The sequence below is a fragment of the Triticum aestivum genome, chromosome 2D, assembly GCF_018294505.1.
Source record: "Triticum aestivum cultivar Chinese Spring chromosome 2D, IWGSC CS RefSeq v2.1, whole genome shotgun sequence".
Classification (NCBI taxonomy): domain Eukaryota; kingdom Viridiplantae; phylum Streptophyta; class Magnoliopsida; order Poales; family Poaceae; genus Triticum; species Triticum aestivum.
In genome coordinates, this window is record NC_057799.1 from 73,620,603 (window position 1) to 73,637,610 (window position 17,008).

Genomic DNA, 17,008 nt, shown 5'->3' on the forward strand with positions numbered 1-17,008 from the left:
TTTATGTCCGTCCGTCTCTTGTTCGACGACGAGCACTGCGCTTACAACTTGGTGAGTTGCCGCTATATATAACAGCATTGGTTCACCGACATTTGGCGCGGCCAAGATTGGGTTGGTGGCCAGGATGGCTTTTATTTCTTCCAATCCGGCTGTGGCCGCATCCGTCCACTCGAAGTGTTCGGTGCGCCGAAGAAGGCGATAAAGGGGTAGTGCCTTTTCTCCTAATCGGGAGATAAAGCGGCTTAAGGCCGCCACGCATCCAGTTAATTTCTGGATTGGCTTGAGGTCTGTTGGGATAGCCAACTGTGACAGAGCTCGGATTTTAGCCGGATTTGCTTCAATTCCTCTACTGGAGACGATGAAGCCCAGGAGGTTTCCGGCGGGCACGCCGAAAACGTATTTTTCTGGATTGAGCTTGATATCGTATGCTCAGAGATTGTCGAACGTGAGCCTCAAGTCGTCTATTAAGGATTCGACGTGTCTGGTTTTAATGACCACATCGTCTACGTATGCCTCCACTGTTTTGCCGATCTGTGTTTCCAGGCATGTCTGAATCATGCGTTGATAGGTTGCACCGGCGTTTTAAGCCCGAAAGGCATGGTGTTAAAACAGAAGGGGCCATATGGGGTGATAAATGCTGTTGCGGCTTGATTGGACTCCGCCATCTTGATTTGATGGTATCCGGAGTATGCGTCGAGGAAACACAACGAGTCGTGTCCTGCAGCAGCGTCGATAATTTGATCGATGTGGGGGGAGGGGGAAGGGATCCTTGGGGCAAGCCTTGTTAAGGTCCTTGAAATCGACACATAGGCGCCAGGATTTATCCTTCTTTGGTACCATCACCAGGTTTGCTAGCCAGTCTGGATGTTTTATTTCTCTAATGAATCCGACCTCAAGTAACTTGGCTAGCTCCTCTCCCATGACTTGTCGCTTAGGTTCGGAGAAACGCCGAAGAGTCTGCTTGACCGGCTTGAACCCCTTTAGGATGTTAAGGCTATGCTCGGCCAGCCTGCGTGGGATTCCTGGCATGTCTGAAGGATGCCAGGCGAATATGTCCCAATTCTTGCGCAAGAACTCCCGTAGTGCGGCGTCTACTGTGGGGTTTAATTGTGCCCCGATGGATGCTGTTTTTGTAGGGTCCGTTGGGTGCACTTGGAATTTGACTATTTCATCCGCTGGTTTAAAAGAGGTGGACTTTGATCTTTTGTCGAGTATCACGTCGTCCCTGTCTATTATGGAGCGCAGCGCAGTTAATTCCTCGGCCGCGAGGGCTTCGGATAACGCCTCGAGGGCCAGTGCGGCTGTTTTATTTTCGGCGCGGAGTGCTATGTCCGGATCACTAGTTAGAGTGATGATTCCATTGGGCCCGGGCATTTTGAGCTTCATGTACCCGTAATGGGGTATAGCTTGGAAGATCGTGAATGCCTCCCGCCCTAGAAGGGCGTGGTATCCGCTATTGAACGGGGCCACTTGGAATGTGATTTCTTCGGACCTATAATTCTCCGGCGTGCCGAATACCACATCTAGTGTGATTTTCCCAGCACATCGTGCCTCCCGACTAGGGATGATTCCTCTGAAGGTCGTGCTGCTTTGCTCAATGCGGCTTCTGTCTATTTCCATTTTTCGAAGAGTCTCCTCATAGATGAGATTCAATCCACTGCCGCTGTCCATGAGCACTTTAGTAAGCCAGAAGCCGTCCACAATTGGACTAAGGACCAAGGCGGCTGGTGCTCGGGCTGTTCGGAATTTAGGTTCGTCACTGGCATTGAAGGTGATAGCCCTATCGCTCCATGGATTTATTGATGCCACGTGGCAGACTTCGGCAAGGCTGCAGAGTGCTCGCTTATGCCTATTATTTGAGGCGAAGGTCTCGAAGACTGTCAATACTGTATTGTTGTTCTCTACGGGATGGTGCTCTGCGGTATTGTTGATGAGGAGATCCTCACCGCTCTTGGCCACCTGCCGGAGTACCCAACATGCTCTATGGCTGTGTGTTGCCATGGTATCCGTTGTACTGTGAATTTTGCATGGACCATTAAGCCATCCTTCCAATACTGTTCCACGCCCTGTAGTGGGCCTTTGCTTCTTTGTAGTTGGGTCGGGTGACTTACGAGAGTACACCCTTTTAGTTCGGACTGGGGGTTTTGTCAGAGCCGGAGGATCCCAAAATTTTGTTTGGGTTTTCCAGGCGCTTTCCATCGCACAGTACTTCCGTACTATGGCCGCCAAGTCAGCGAAGTGTGCTATGTCACGGCGACTTATGGCGTTGAGGATTCCCCTGTCCGTGCAAGTTTTGCAAAAGAATGAAATTGCGTCTTCCTTGCGACAGCCCTTGACCTTGTTCAATACAAGGAGGAATCTGGCCCAATAGTGGTGTACTGTCTCTTGGGGCTCTTGTCTAATGTGGGAAAGATCGCTTATATCTGGGTGGGTGGGTGGATTTAAGTCCAAACCTTGACCCGATCTGAGACCCAGGGACGGAGGAGTTTCCGATCTTAGAAGTTTGGGCTCCGGGATGTTACCCGATAGGTCTGGCCCGCTGCCTGATTCTAGGTTCAAGGTTTGGGCCATGTCCTCCCGTAGACGGGTATCCGGCTCGGAGAGCTAGGGAATCCGGACATAGTTTGTCCTCAAGATAGAGGAAGAATCACTGCATTGCTCCTCCACCACCGCTATCTGATGGGTGACCGGCGGGGAGTTAATTTCCCTTTGGTCGGGTTTAAGCCCGATCTGATCATAGTCTGTAGCGACTCCCAAGGCGGCGATGCGATCCAAGAGCTCGTTCAAGGAAGAGAGCTCCATTGGATCCAGCTGCTCGGCGAATTCCGAGTCGACGTGGAGGCTGTTTTCGATGACCCGAGAAGTCATTGTCGGCGCAACGGCCGAACGGACGGTCATGACGAAACCGCCTAGCCGGAGAGTTTGGCCTACAGCCAGGGCTCCCCCAGAGGTGATGCTGTCCTTGATAACGAGACGAGCCATCCAGCCTTACGATGACGACACGGTGGAACTCTCAATGAAAGCGACAATGTCGGTGTCAAAACCGGTGGATCTCGGGTAGGGGGTCCCGAACTGTGCGTCTAAGGCGGATGGTAACAGGAGGCGGGGGACATGATGTTTACTCAGGTTCGGGCCCTCTCGATGGAGGTAATACCCTACTTCCTGCTTGATTGATCTTGATGATATGAGTATTACAAGGGTTGATCTACCACGAGATCGGAGAGGCTAAACCCTAGAGGCTAGCCTATGGTATGATTGTTGTTGTCCTACGGACTAAACCCTCTGGTTTATATGGACACCGGAGGGGTGTAACATCCCAAATTTTCAATTTGGTATGTTATACATAGATCATCATTGCATATCATATTTTATTGCATTTTGACAAATCCTCGATAAATCCTAAGCAACTCAAGGACCCTCGGAGAGAGTTGGGGATTTTCTCGAATTTTCATATTTGATTTTCATCAAATAATAAAACGAGGATTTTGGTTTTAATTATTTTCTCTCCGGAAAAATATTTCATTTTAAAAATAAACGAGAGGAGAAAATATGACTTCTCCAAAACAATTGAAATACTGGAGGAAAAATGTTAAAATCATTTATTGGAATTTATTTGGATTTTGTTTGCAATTTTAATTGCATTTAAAATATTGCATGTTTTCAAAAAAATTATTTTTGTGTCAAAAAAATGTTCACCCTATTCTAGATTTTCTAACTAGACGGAGAAAATTTGTTTTATCTTTTTTGGACTTTTATTTATTTTTCTACGAATTTTTCCGCGGAACGTATTTAAAAAAAACACTGCGCGCCGCCTGACCGGGCCGAAGCCCAGCCGAGGCCCAACCGCCCGCGCCCCGTCTCCTTCCCCAGCACGACGCCGCCGCCGCCCGAGTCCGTGGCCAGCACGGGAGCCGCCGGCCGCCCCCTCCTCCAAGCCACCGCACCCCCCCTCTCATAAATAGCCGCCCCCCCTCTTCTTCTCACCCCGCCGCCGCCCGCACTTGCCCCGCCCCGAGCCGCCGGAGCCGGAGCCCCGACGCCCGAAGGCCGCCGCCGTTCGTCGCCGCACGCCGCCCCCTCGCCCTCCCCCGAGCACCCCGCACCCCGCCGCACCCGCCGCCCTCACTGGAGCCCCGCCGGAGCCGCCCCCGACGAGGTATACCTCGATGCCGTTCGGTTTGCCGGTTTTTGTTTTAAAAAAAACCGTTCGTTTTTTAAAAAAACCTAGATCGGTGTCTTTTCGGTTTTGTTATTTTGTGAGCATTCACCGACACGTTCGTTTTAGCGAACGCGTTCGTCGGATTTTCTCTGTTAACGAACGTCCGTTCTTTAACCGTTCGTCCGTTTTTCTTTTTCATCGGATTTTTCCGCGATTATCTCAGATTCGATTTCTGATCGAATCTTCGTTTCTGTTTAACTTTTCGCTCGTTTATCGGAATCAGGCGATTCAAGCGCCTAGAGTTTCGTCTCAAAATTCTCTTTCCGTTTAACCTACTCAAACAAGTTTTTGCTACTGTAAAATTTGACCTAGATCCAGATTAGTAAACGAAGCTTGTTTCTTTCGCAGTTTGACTTTCGTTGCTTCGTTCGAGTTGATTCTTTTTGCAAACCGGAGTTCTTAAGTTGAACTTTCTGGTTGGATCTTTCATTCGAGTTTTACCTGTGCATTAGATGAGTACTGATTGTCTGCTTGTTTGTTTGCGATAGAGTACCCGGAGTGTGCCGCTTGTTACTTCGAATCGCTAGGTTTCGCGGATCATCAGCAAGGCAGGTAACACTTTGATCATATACCTTCCATACCCAGTTTTTATTGCATTAGATCTATTCCTCAAACATTGCATGATTAGGATCTAATTAAATTGTGGGTATTGGGAAGTAGTTGAGGTAGTACCTATTACCTGTTTCTTTTATCAAACCCTTGGGAGTTACTTCTACGTTTGCTATTATATTGCCATGCTATGCTCGTAGACGTGGATTGGGTTTGAGAGATTTTCCATGACAGATGTGAGATTGTTAATTAATGGTTTACCTAAGGTGGCAACTAAAACTCATATCTGGGTGGATTGAGGTACCTGGGTATTCCAGGATTGCCTGTTTTTCTTTTGGACCGCCACCCAGGCTCAAAGGGATCATGAGATTATTCATGCTAGAAACTTCCGTGTGCAGCCGCAAGCTATTATGGGCTCTAGCATAGTTGATTAAGTTGTGTGAACTCTTACAGTGGTAGACTAGCAGATGTAGGGGAAAGTAGGTGTAACTGTCTACCCATACGTAAGGTGCAAACACTTCTGAAAGACTGTGTCTAGGTCATCCGTTACTCAAACACCATGAAGTGCGAGTAATCCAACGGAGGAGATCGAGTCTTGTGGGGAAAAGTGCACAAACCTCTGCAGAGTGTACAAACTAATCATGGTTAGCCGTGTCCCCGGTTATGGACAACTTGAGTATCTAGTACTTGGATTATCATGTGAATCTCATCACCATGTTACTTTTAAATTAATTTTGCTGGGTTAATGATGATTCTTAATTGGGATTGAGATGCTGTCAACCATCTCAATGTTTCACAACCACCATGATAGTTAAATAAATTTATTCCTTTGAAGTAGGGAAAAATTGGCTTTTCGCAAAATTGTAACCATAGAGCTTTCCACCAGCTATATATATGCATGTAGTATAGCATTATTACTGTTCATTATTCTCTATGTGTTACTTTGCCAGCATATTCTATGTGCTGACCCGTTTTCGGGCTGCAACGTTTCATGTTGCAGACTTTTCAGACGACGAGTAAGGTGCCTTAGGTCGTGGTCTTATACTCAGTGATGCCGCTGGAGTTGATGGACTCACTTATCTTCCAAGTCTTCCGCTGTTATCGTTTTTAGATGGCCTTAAGCCATATTTATCATACTTATTCTCTTTTGAGATATTCGATGTAATAAGTGTGTGATTGCTACTCTGTTATAAATCCTCCATTTGTACTGTGCATGTCAGCATTACTGATCCAGGGATGACACTGGTGCACAGCAACACAGACCATTTGAGGTCTAGTCGCTACAAGGGGGCTAGGGTTACACAGAGTCGGTTACAAGGGAGGAGATCTACATATCCGTATTGTCAAGCTTGCCTTCCACGCCAAGGAGAGTCCCATCCGGACACGGGACGAAGTCTTCAATCTTGTATCTTCATAGTCCAACAGTCCGGCCAAAGGATATAGTCCGGCTGTCCGAGGACCCCCTAATCCGGGACTCCCTCAAGCGTCGTAGTGCTTAGGCGAAGCCCTGCGCGGATCACATCACCATCACCGTCACCATGCCATCGTGCTGACGGAACTCTCCCTCGACCCTCTGCTAGATCAAGAGTCCGAGGGACGTCATCGAGCTGAACGTGTGCTGAACTCGGAGGTGTCATACGTTTGGTACTAGATCGGTTGGATCGTGAAGACATTCGACTACATCAACCGCGTTAACCTAACACTTCCGCTTTCGGTCTACGAGGGTACGTGGACACACTCTCCCCATCTCATTGTTATGCATCTCCTAGATAGATCTTGCGTGATCGTAGGAATTTTTTTGAAATTGCATGCTACGTTCCCCAACATATAGCTGGACCTCCGAAGAAGATGAAGATGAATCGGTTCCTCCCCGGTTCAAAAACGAAAGCATGGAGGCGTTATGCAAGAGGATAATAAAACTCAAGATATATAACGACGAGTTGAGGATAGATAATTTTATTCTCCGTCAGAAGCTGGAGGAAGCGAAGGGAAAACCCTCTACTTTTTCATCACCACCACCACCATCTTCTTCACCACCAAAAGAGAATTGAGTATCGGGTATGGGCACTCCCCTTGGCTTCCACCAAGCTTGGGGGAGGTGCCCCAATATCGTATCATCCCCACTATCTTTTTGCTTTTACTATTTTAGTTCGATCTTTTGCTCTAGAATGAATAAAAGTTTAGTTCGATCCTTTCTTTTTGAGAGATTGCTTAGTGATCTATCCTTATAATCGTGTGCAAGATATATAATAAAGTTAGTTTGAGTTTTTGCTTTCTTTACTTTCATGTTGAATAAAAAGAAAGGATATAAATAAAAAGAAAGGAAATAAAAGGAAAAGATCATATGCTAATCTTATGGTAGGTAATGGCACCACATAAAGAAAAGTATAAGTAGGAAATTTTATTAGAGATTGACAAACATAGCATTAGTCAATGATGCAACTCATGAAAGAATTAATAAGGGAAGAGAAGATTCACATATAAATATACTATCCTAGAAATCTTTTGTGATTGTGAGCCCTCATCAAAATATTATATGCCAAAATTGTTCACGTTGGACAAGGAAGACGACTTAATGATTTATGTTCGCTCATATTCACATAGAAGTCATATTGTCATGGATCCTTTAACATGTGGTGCTTGCCCCCTATCTTTGCTAGCCAAAAATTCCACACTAAGTAGAGATACTACCTGTGCATGCAAAATCCTTAAACCCAAATCTTATTTTCAAGTGTCCACCATACCTACCTAGGGATTGAGCAAGATCCCTCAAGTAAGTTGTCATCGGTGCAAAAAGGCAATAAAAATTGCTTCTAAATGTGTGAGATCATTTAGTGTGAGAGAAAATTGAGTGTTGCACGAACTTGTGATGGTGAAGAATAAAAGCGACATACTGCATAATAAAGGTCGCTATCACAAGGGGCAATGCAACGTGATGTTCTTTTGCACTAAGGGGTTGAGCATACAAACAAATAAGCGCATGGCAACCTCTGCTTCCCTCTGCGAAGGGCCTATCTTTTACTTTTATGTATTTACTTTTATGCAAAGAGTCAAAGTTTTCTCTCTATTCCTTTTTATTTTCTCCTTTGGCAAGCATCATGTGGTGAGGAAAGATCTAGGCACATATGTCCAGTTGAATATGGGTGGCATGAGTTATTATTGTTGACATCACCATTGAGGTGAATACGTTGGGAGGCAAAACTATAAGCCCCTATCTTTCTATGTGTCCGGTTGAAACGTTTTGCTCATGTGTATGCGGTGAGTGTTAGCAATCATAGAAAACTATATGATGGTTGAGTATGTGGAGTTGCCTAAAGGCTCCGATACATGACCCTTCCTGAAAAAAATGATGAATTGTAGTTGCAAAGTTGATTGGGAACATAGTTTGTTGGTTTCTAATAAAGTTTATGCTTTATACTTTGATTGTGTGATGAACTGTTACTTATTCATGATAAGTTTATGATAAAAGCTCTATGATAAAAGTCTTATGTTTAAATTTGTTGTCGTTATAATAATCTACATGATGCTTCTATGTCCGTATTTTGTTTTTTTTATCGACACCACTCTCTCAAAGCATGTGGACATGTTTTTCGATTTCGGTTTTTGCTTGAGGACAAGCGAGGTCTAAGCTTGGGGGAGTTGATACGTCCATTTTGCATCATGTTTTCCTACTATTATTTATGATGTTTTCATCCATAATAATGCTTTTTGGAGTAATTCTAGTGCCTTTTCTCTCATAATTTGCAAGGTACACACAAAGAGGGAGAATTCCGGCAACTGGAAATCTGGACCTAGAAAAGCTACGTCAGGCTACCTATCCTGCACAACTCCAAACAAGCTGAAACTTCACACAAATTTTTTATGGAATATTTGAGGAATATTGGAGCAAATAACTACCAGAGGGGGCCCACCAGGTGGGCACAACCCACCTGGGCGCGCTAGGGAGCCCGGGCGCGCCCTGGTGGGTTGTGCTCACCCAGGCCCACCTCTGGTGCCCATCTTCTGGTATATAGGCCATTTTGACCTAGAAAAGACGAGGAGAGGACTTTCGGGACGGAGCACCGCCGTCTCGAGGCGGAACTTGGGCAGGAGCACTTTTGCCCTCGACGGAGCGATTTCGCCGGGGGAACTTCCCTCCGGGGGGGGGGGGAATCATCGTCATCATCATCACCAACAACTCTCCCATCTTGGGGAGGGCAATCTTCATCAACATCTTCAACAGCACCATCTCATCTCAAACCCTAGTTCATCTCTTGTGTTCAATCTTGTTACCGAAACTATAGATTGGTGCTTGTGGGTGACTAGTAGTGTTGATTACATCTTGTACTCCCTCCGTTCGGAATTACTTGTCGCAGAAATGGATGTATCTAGACGTATTTTAGTTCTTGATATATCCATTTCCGAGACAAATAATTCTGAACGGAGGGAGTAGTTGATTACTATATGGTTTATTTGGTGGAAGATTATATGTTCAGATCCGATATGCTATATAATACTCCTCTAATCTTGAGCATGATTATCATTTGTGAGTAGTTACTTTTGTTCTTGAGGTCACGGGAGAAATCATGTTGCAAGTAATCATGTGAATTTGATATGTGTTCGATATTTTGATAGTATGTATGTTGTGATTCCCTTAGTGGTGTCATGTGAACGTCGACTACATGACACTTCACCATATCTGGGCCTAAGGGAATGCATTGTGGAGTAGCAATTAGATGGTGGGTTGCTAGAGTGACAGAAGCTTAAACCCCAGTTTATGCGCTATTCCGTAAGGGACCGATTGGATCCAAAAGTTTAATGCTATGGTTAGAATTTATTCTTCATACTTTTCTCGTAGTTGCGGATGCTTGCGGGAGGGTTAATCATAAGTAGGAGGCTTGTTAAAGTAAGAACAGCACCTAAGCACCAGTCCACCCACATATCAAATTATCAAAGTAGCGAACACAAATCGAACCAACATGGTGAAAGTGACTAGATGAAATTCCCGTGTATCCTCAAGAACGCTTTGCTTATCATAAGAGACCGTTTTAGCCTGTCCTTTGCCTCAAAAGAATTGGGCTACCTTGCTGCACTTTTGTTACTACTATCGTTATTTGCTCGTTATAAATTATCTTGCTATCAAACTACTCTGCTACTTACAATTTCAGCACTTGCAGACATTATATTACTGAAAACCACTTGTCATTTCCTTCTGCTCCTCATTGGGTTCGACACTCTTACTTATCGAAAATAGCTACAATTGATCCCCTATACTTGTGGGTCATTAGTATTGTACCAAAATAGGAAATAACAGCCCATAATGCAATAAATATCAATATAAAAGCATGATGCAAAATGGACGTATCAAAAAACATGACTCATGTCGCACAATGTCGAGGTATATACCTTCCCTATACCTCAGAGCCATATTTTTTTCAGCTAATGTGTATATTTTGTGTGCATTATCAGACTCCTAATAACATGAATCCAGTGTTCCCCAATGTTGTGAATTTTCAATCATTTTTCATAGTTGTAGGATTCTTGGTTGTTGTTTGTTAACATGAGTACTGTTATATGTTAAAACAATGAGTATTTTCCTATTCCCTCTGGTAGCTGCATATTTGCATTTATGACAAACATTGGGGTTAGCCTCAACCTTCATTTGTGCTGAGTGGCCAACTGCTGTAATTCTAATGTATGCCTTTATTGTGAAATGATCATCGATATTATTAGAGAGGGGCAAAAATAATTTTATGTTGCATTGTTTCTATCTGTGCAGATAGTGAGATTAAAACAAAAGATGTTTGCTTCTTCTAAACTATTTGCACGCACCTTTCTTATAAGCATGAGGTTTCCAGTTTCATGAATCCTGATAAACTATAGATTCCTGTGTTGCAATCATTTATAAATGTAACTGAGCAACACTGAAGGTGTTTATAACTTTATGTCAAATCATTCTGTCATGCATCCCAGTTAGTCCTACAAGAGAGATTTTTTTTCTAAGTTGTTGATAGATGTTAGATATTTACATTCAGTACTGATCTCCCTTGGTTCGAACTGTCAGTTGACCAATCAGATGCCTACTGATAGATCACCAGCAAAAACTCGGTATGTGGTGTTCATGTTCTCTCATTTCCTGTGATTTATTGTTATTTGGTAGTTATTCATTGAAATCCATCGTAAGTGGTAGGCCTCAGATTGCAACACACGCGACGGTGGCGCATGGGAACCTTGCAGCCGCGATGGTTGGAGTCGCCATCCCTGGATCTTGCAACATTTGTGCTGTTGCAATGGTTGTGTCGCCCCTCTGATTGCAACATCAGTGTTTTTAGGCGGAGGATCATCATGCGACGCTCCTGCCATGTGAGCCTATCCTCTAGCTATGCGTGATGAGACGAAGGGGGGAGAAAGAAATGTGTGGAGAGAGCTACGTAAGAGGATAAGATTGAGGAGCAGTTTGTTGTGTGTGGGGGGGGGGGGGCGCACGTGGCGTGCAAGGAGGCGGTTAACGGGGAGAAAAGATCACTCGAGTGTTTTCAAGAGTTTTCCAATAAATGCTGACCTAGGCCGCAGTCACACTCACACCGTAAGGACCCGTTTGGGACCCAATCAACCAAACCTGGCCAAACGGGCCGGCCCGGCATGGCCCGACCCGACCTATGCTATAGTTGGCCAAATGGGCCGGGCCAACCAGGCCGGCCCGCGAGCACGCCGACAGGGCCCGCCATGGGCCAGACACGACAAGGGCTAAACGGGCCGGGCCCGGCACGCTGCATGCACTGGGCCGTGTTTGGGGTGCTAGGCTGAGCACGCGGGCCAGCACAGCATGGCCCGCCTAATTATCTTTTTTTATTTTTTATATATCTCTATATGGCCCAACATGTAAAAATAGACTAAAAACGCCCAGTGCGCAAAATAGCAGTCAGACTAGCGTGCCTGGCGTGTCGGTGGGCCAGCCCGATTAGCAGCCGGGCCGTGCCTGGGCCGCAGGCTGCAGCACACGGGCCGGCACGGCAAGGCCCGTATAATAATCGTGCCTAGGCGGGCCAGGCTGTGCCAGACACGATTACAATCGGCCGGGCCGTGCCGGGCAGGGCCGGCTTGTTTGGCGAGCTATGACCTACGCTAATTGTGCCACGCACGACACGACCCATGAGGGCATGTTTACTAAGCGGGCGTGTCGTGCCAGCCCACGTGCTGCACCTTCAAGCCCAGGCACGACCTAGCGGGCGTGTCGTGCCAGCCCACGTGTTGCACCTTCAAGCCCAGGCACGACCTAGTTAGTAAACGGGCTGACACGCTGGGCTGCACATTTTCAATCTGTTGGGCTGATTTTTAGGCCTATTAGACCATATTATATTTATATATAATACTCACTTTGTTCTTTGTTCTAGATACATCCTTTTTATCCATTTTTACGTTACCAGAAGGGCCATGCCGCTCCAGCGTGCCGCGCGCCGGGCACGGCCCGTTTAGCCCGTGCCGTGCCGGCGTGCTCGCGCGCTGGCCTGGCTGGCCCGGCCCGTTTGGCCGCTGAAACCCCCAAAGCGATCCCCGTCTTCCTCCTCACTGCCGCTAAACCCAACCTACCCACCGCCGCCTGCCGCCTAGGGTTCCGCCCCCATGACCGTCCCCGAGCCGGAGATGCCGGCGTCGGCGCGCAGGCGTTTGTTCCTCGCCAGGTTCGACGCGCTCATCTTCCTGCATTGCGGGCTGCTCTGGGTTCTCTGCGCGGTGTACCTCGCCTTGGTCATCGCGCGTCTTGCCCTGGGTCAGCTCGAGATTCCCCCCGCGCTCTGGGCGGCGTCCTGGGTCTGCGCCTACATCGTTCTGTGTCTCACCCCCGTTTCCACGTTCCTCGTCGGCGCGCGCTCCTCGCGCTCCTTGCGCTCCCCGTACGACACCACCGACGCCAACAAGGTATCGCGGAAGAACTTCCCTTTCGCCTCTGAATATGTACGTATGACCCGATTTGCTTCGAAAATAAATAAATAACCGACCGATTTTACATGTGTGTGTTTAAATTAAGTTGCCAATTCCAAATTAGAAATTGAGACCCATTGTTTTCCTGAATTCAAAAGCGGGTGCCCTTATATGTAAATGCCTATGCGCCTGTCTATCTTCAGAGCATACAATATGATCTCGTACTGATTTTTCTTTTCTGTCGATGCTCAAGGACCCTGCCATGATTGGAGTCCTCGTTTCGGCCGCCTTCATGCTGCTCGCAATTGATTATGATAAGGTGGTGGGTCTGTTGGGTGTGGAAGGATGTCAGAGGGAACGGATTGGTTCAATAGTGAGGGATGTGGGGTTAATGGGTGGTATTGCAACATGTTGTTTCGTCACCTTACCCACTATGATACTGAGGCAGTGGAGGATGAAGATGAAGTAGAGGGTTATGTGGTTGTGTTGTTGAGGTATATACCCACCCTCTTCTCTGTCCACCTATTGGTGCCACGTTATATGTTTTTTATGAGCATGCTGTTTCTAGTTTCATGAATCCTGATAACTTGCGAGTTTTTTATTTGTGTCGCGGTCATTTATACATGTAACCGAGTAACACTTTTGGTGTTGATAACTTTATACCAAACCATTTTGTCGTACATCCCAGTTAGACCTACAAGAAAGTTTGGTTACTCGGCATGTTGATAGATGTTAGCTTTCCTAAAAGTATTTGCATTTAACACTGATCTCTTTGGTAAAACAAGTTGCCATTTGACCAATCAGATCCATACGGAGATATCATCAGCGGAAACCTAGAATGCATTGTCCATGTTCAGTCGTTGCCATGATTATTATGACCGGGAAGCTTTGAATTTATCATTCAAAACCCACCGTAAGTGATAGGCCTCAAATTTCAAAGGGCTGGGTTCTGGGGTATCTCTTATTTAATTGCACTAGTTATTTATCTGCCTGTTTATCTGTTACATATAAATTTATTGTCTTATTTTATCTGCCTATTTATCTGTTTCATAAAATTGATTCTTATTTTAGTCAAGATAGCAAATAGAAATTTAATTTGATTATTCCAGTAAACTATGATGGTATTATTATAGAACAGATCTTCATTTAATTCACAGCTAATATATACTTGCATGTGGTGTTGTGCCATGACATTTTTATCGAAGTGCATTCACACATGTTGATGTTCTAGTAAGATTTTTGTCTCTTTCTTTATCCTCAAAGTAACTTGTTTCGCAAGTGCAATCTTTAGCAAGTATTTTTGATAGTTTATATGATTATCTGTGAATTATATTGCGGAAGTGCTCTTCTGTGCACGAGCACCGGTGCGCATGGTATCGCTGTCCTTTTGCCTTGAGATTGACAGCCCAGGACGTATAGGCCCATGTGGGGATTCTTGCCTTCCAGCACTTATCACGTCGCCCGGCGCACATATCTGACCCTTGACGCTTAATGCCGGCGTCCGCAGCGGTTGATGGACGTCCACTGCAGACACACCTAGATAATGCAGTGGCTCCATCAGAATTTCCCTGCTGTTCACCTCCTCCAGCACCGTCACTCTGCACAACCATATGAGTTATGGGTGGATTGATACTAGGACCGATAAGCACAGCCAAGTATACAGCATGCCCAAAAAGATTAAGTGAGTAACCTTTGAATCGGCTGCATCAGGAACTCCATGTTCACCTTCGGTGTAAGCGTGCCTCTCCGCCTGCCGCCTGAACCTAATCTACAACGCGCCCGCAATTGGTACTCGAAAAATGCAGCCGCCGAAGGTAGGATATGATCCCAACTACCAACCATTATCCCTTTGTTTTTTTAGCACCTACCAACCATTCTCCCATTTACTCCATCTCTGTCCCCCATTGAACGGAAAGTGTGTTTGCTGATCCATGGATCAGGAAAGCAACAGACGTCATGAGCCACGGTCCAGGGAATCAAAACTTATCCCTAATGTGGGTACTATCTCATTGTCACCTGGGCTCTCTGCAAAACCATAGATTGCTTTCTCTAATGCACTGATGCGGCCAGGACAGGGTGTCCTCCCTGGTGCAGCAGCCCTGATCCTCACCCTGCATGGAAGAGCGCTCATGAGCAAATTCTCGAACTAGCATGCTACCTAGAATCTAGTGATCACATCGTTTAACCGATTACATACTATCTCTCTACCACGGTACCGGAGCACACACATCATTCCTGCCATAACTAAATTTTGTCCCATATTCATTCCTTTTTTTGATGCAATTTTTTTTCAATTGACATTCTACACTGCTTTTGTCTTGTGGCATAGGTTATACCATTATTTCATACAACAATAGCTACCAAAACCAATTCCATTTGCAGGACATGTAACTTAACATTCAGGGTGTAACACTCCCCCGTCAATATATATCTTATAGCTCTGAATCTGAAATATAGCTACACCAGCTGCCAGTGGTTGCAATATATCTATGAATCTGAAATCCAGCATCAGAACACTGCAATACTACAACTGTAGCACTAACCATTCCTTCGCATCAACGCTGGAGTTTTTGGGTCAATCTGATCAATAGAATGCTCAGACTCTTGTGGCTGTTCGGCTCCTTGGGCAGGCACCTCTGCGGTACAGATCTGGCCATCTGCACTCACTGCATCTATGGGTGTCAGGAGATCTCCGGTTGGCTGCACCACAGGGTAGTGTAGCGGCACCATGCCGACGTTGTTCTCGTTGACCTCCACCCCCGTGGTCCTGCTCCACCAAATCTTGTATGATGCGAAAGATTGGATAGAAACGGCTCCGTAAATCAATGGATTTCACATGCCTAAATCAGCACCTCTTAATCGGCTGTAACAAGAACTCCATTTCCTTGCGCCGTTTGAGTATTTCTCGAGCAACAACTCCGCTGTGCAGCCAGACGTCCCTACAGCATTTACTACTAAGCAGAGCCAGATGACGTAAAGCATGTTTTTTGATCCACGGATCACAACGGAATTGATGTCCCGAGCCACGGCTTGAGTATCCCGCGGCTCATGGTGACTTCTTCCCGTCACATGTCCTGGCCCACGTAGCCCATATGTCTCTCCTGTATTCCGGGTTTTACTTATTTATGGGCGAACTCCAACAGGGCACAGGAATTTAATGCACCGAACCCCAAAAATCGAACCAGCAGCACAGATAACGAGCTCACGAGCTCACGTGTGCTCGAGACTAGAACAACTGCGTCCATTATATTGGTGTTTCTTGTGCAATAAAACTGAAGAATACTACTGTCGGGGAGTCGATTCCATAATGACAAATGCCACTAGTTCCATTGTTTATACCATTCTTTTGTGCCCTGTGGAGTGTGGATTGTCATGCTTTGTTCTGTCCACCACTCTTCATAGTCTAATGCATGTGAATATATGGGGTTAGTGATCTCAAGATGGTCTCCATATATGGGATAATTACTGATTATGCCATCTTTTACCATCGATTGTGCTGAAATTATAAGTCCATTTTGAGCTAGCTACCATGTACATTGAATTTGCACCTTTGAGGCCCGTAGCCTTTCCAAATTAGGCTGTTACACGGAGCAAGAAGAATTACGCTCTATATATGTTGAGTTTCAATCGTTGTATTCCCCATCAGGTCTGAGGTTCCACACAGCCCTTCCCACTCTACTCTTCATCTTCAAAATCCCTCTCGCTGATCTAGTAGTTGCAGTGGCATGGTAGTGACCCTTAACATATTGGCAGCATAATACTACTCTACATATATCAATACATACATGTTCATAACATTGGATGCTTAATATTGACAAACATCTCCATGTCCTCATTAAAGTACTTGTATATGCTGCTAATCTAATTGAATTTTGGTTTTTTTATTGACAGACATAACCTTGAACGGATGTGTTAAGATGGACACGACAAATACAAGAGCCGACTCTTTGCTGAAGTTTATGGCCGCGGATAAGTACTGGATTTTATTTAGTTAGTTACATGTATTCACGACTGTAGATTGATCCACTGCTAGTATCGAGTACTCCATGTGCTAGGAGCTCTTGTAATTCGACATTGTGGCGTTGAAGTGTTTACTTGCTGCTGGGAAGCCTGGAATACATGACCAGGCGGTGAGGGGTATACCACCCTCCAAGAGGATAGTGCTTTTGTAGGCATATAGAATTTGCCATGTTGGTAGTGTTATGTTCGATGACTGTCATTTCTTCGCAACCGCCCTGCGGCAGTTACTGTAGAATGTTAAGTTTGTAGCGATCACAGATGTTACCAATCTACAGATTTGTGGAGTATGAGTATGTTGTGTTGTGGATATTTCGTAGG

At 45.6% G+C, this 17,008-nt stretch overlaps 1 protein-coding gene across 2 annotated transcripts; it reads left to right on the forward strand.

Moving 5' to 3' along the window:
* The first annotated feature begins 12,259 nt into the window (after positions 1–12,259).
* On the forward strand, positions 12,260–16,999 carry LOC123051659 (uncharacterized). Of its 2 annotated transcripts, none has more exons than XM_044474619.1 (3): positions 12,260–12,667; positions 12,924–13,164; positions 13,475–15,988. In XM_044474619.1, exons 1-2 carry the CDS (start codon positions 12,371–12,373, stop codon positions 13,137–13,139), a joined length of 513 nt encoding a protein of 170 aa, XP_044330554.1. In that variant the 5' UTR covers positions 12,260–12,370; the 3' UTR covers positions 13,140–13,164; positions 13,475–15,988. The 2 variants fall into 2 exon arrangements, with proteins under 2 accessions (XP_044330554.1, XP_044330552.1); XM_044474617.1 differs by lacking the exon at positions 13,475–15,988 and adding an exon at positions 16,562–16,999 and having other exon boundaries at positions 12,265–12,667.
* The last annotated feature ends 9 nt before the right edge of the window (positions 17,000–17,008 follow it).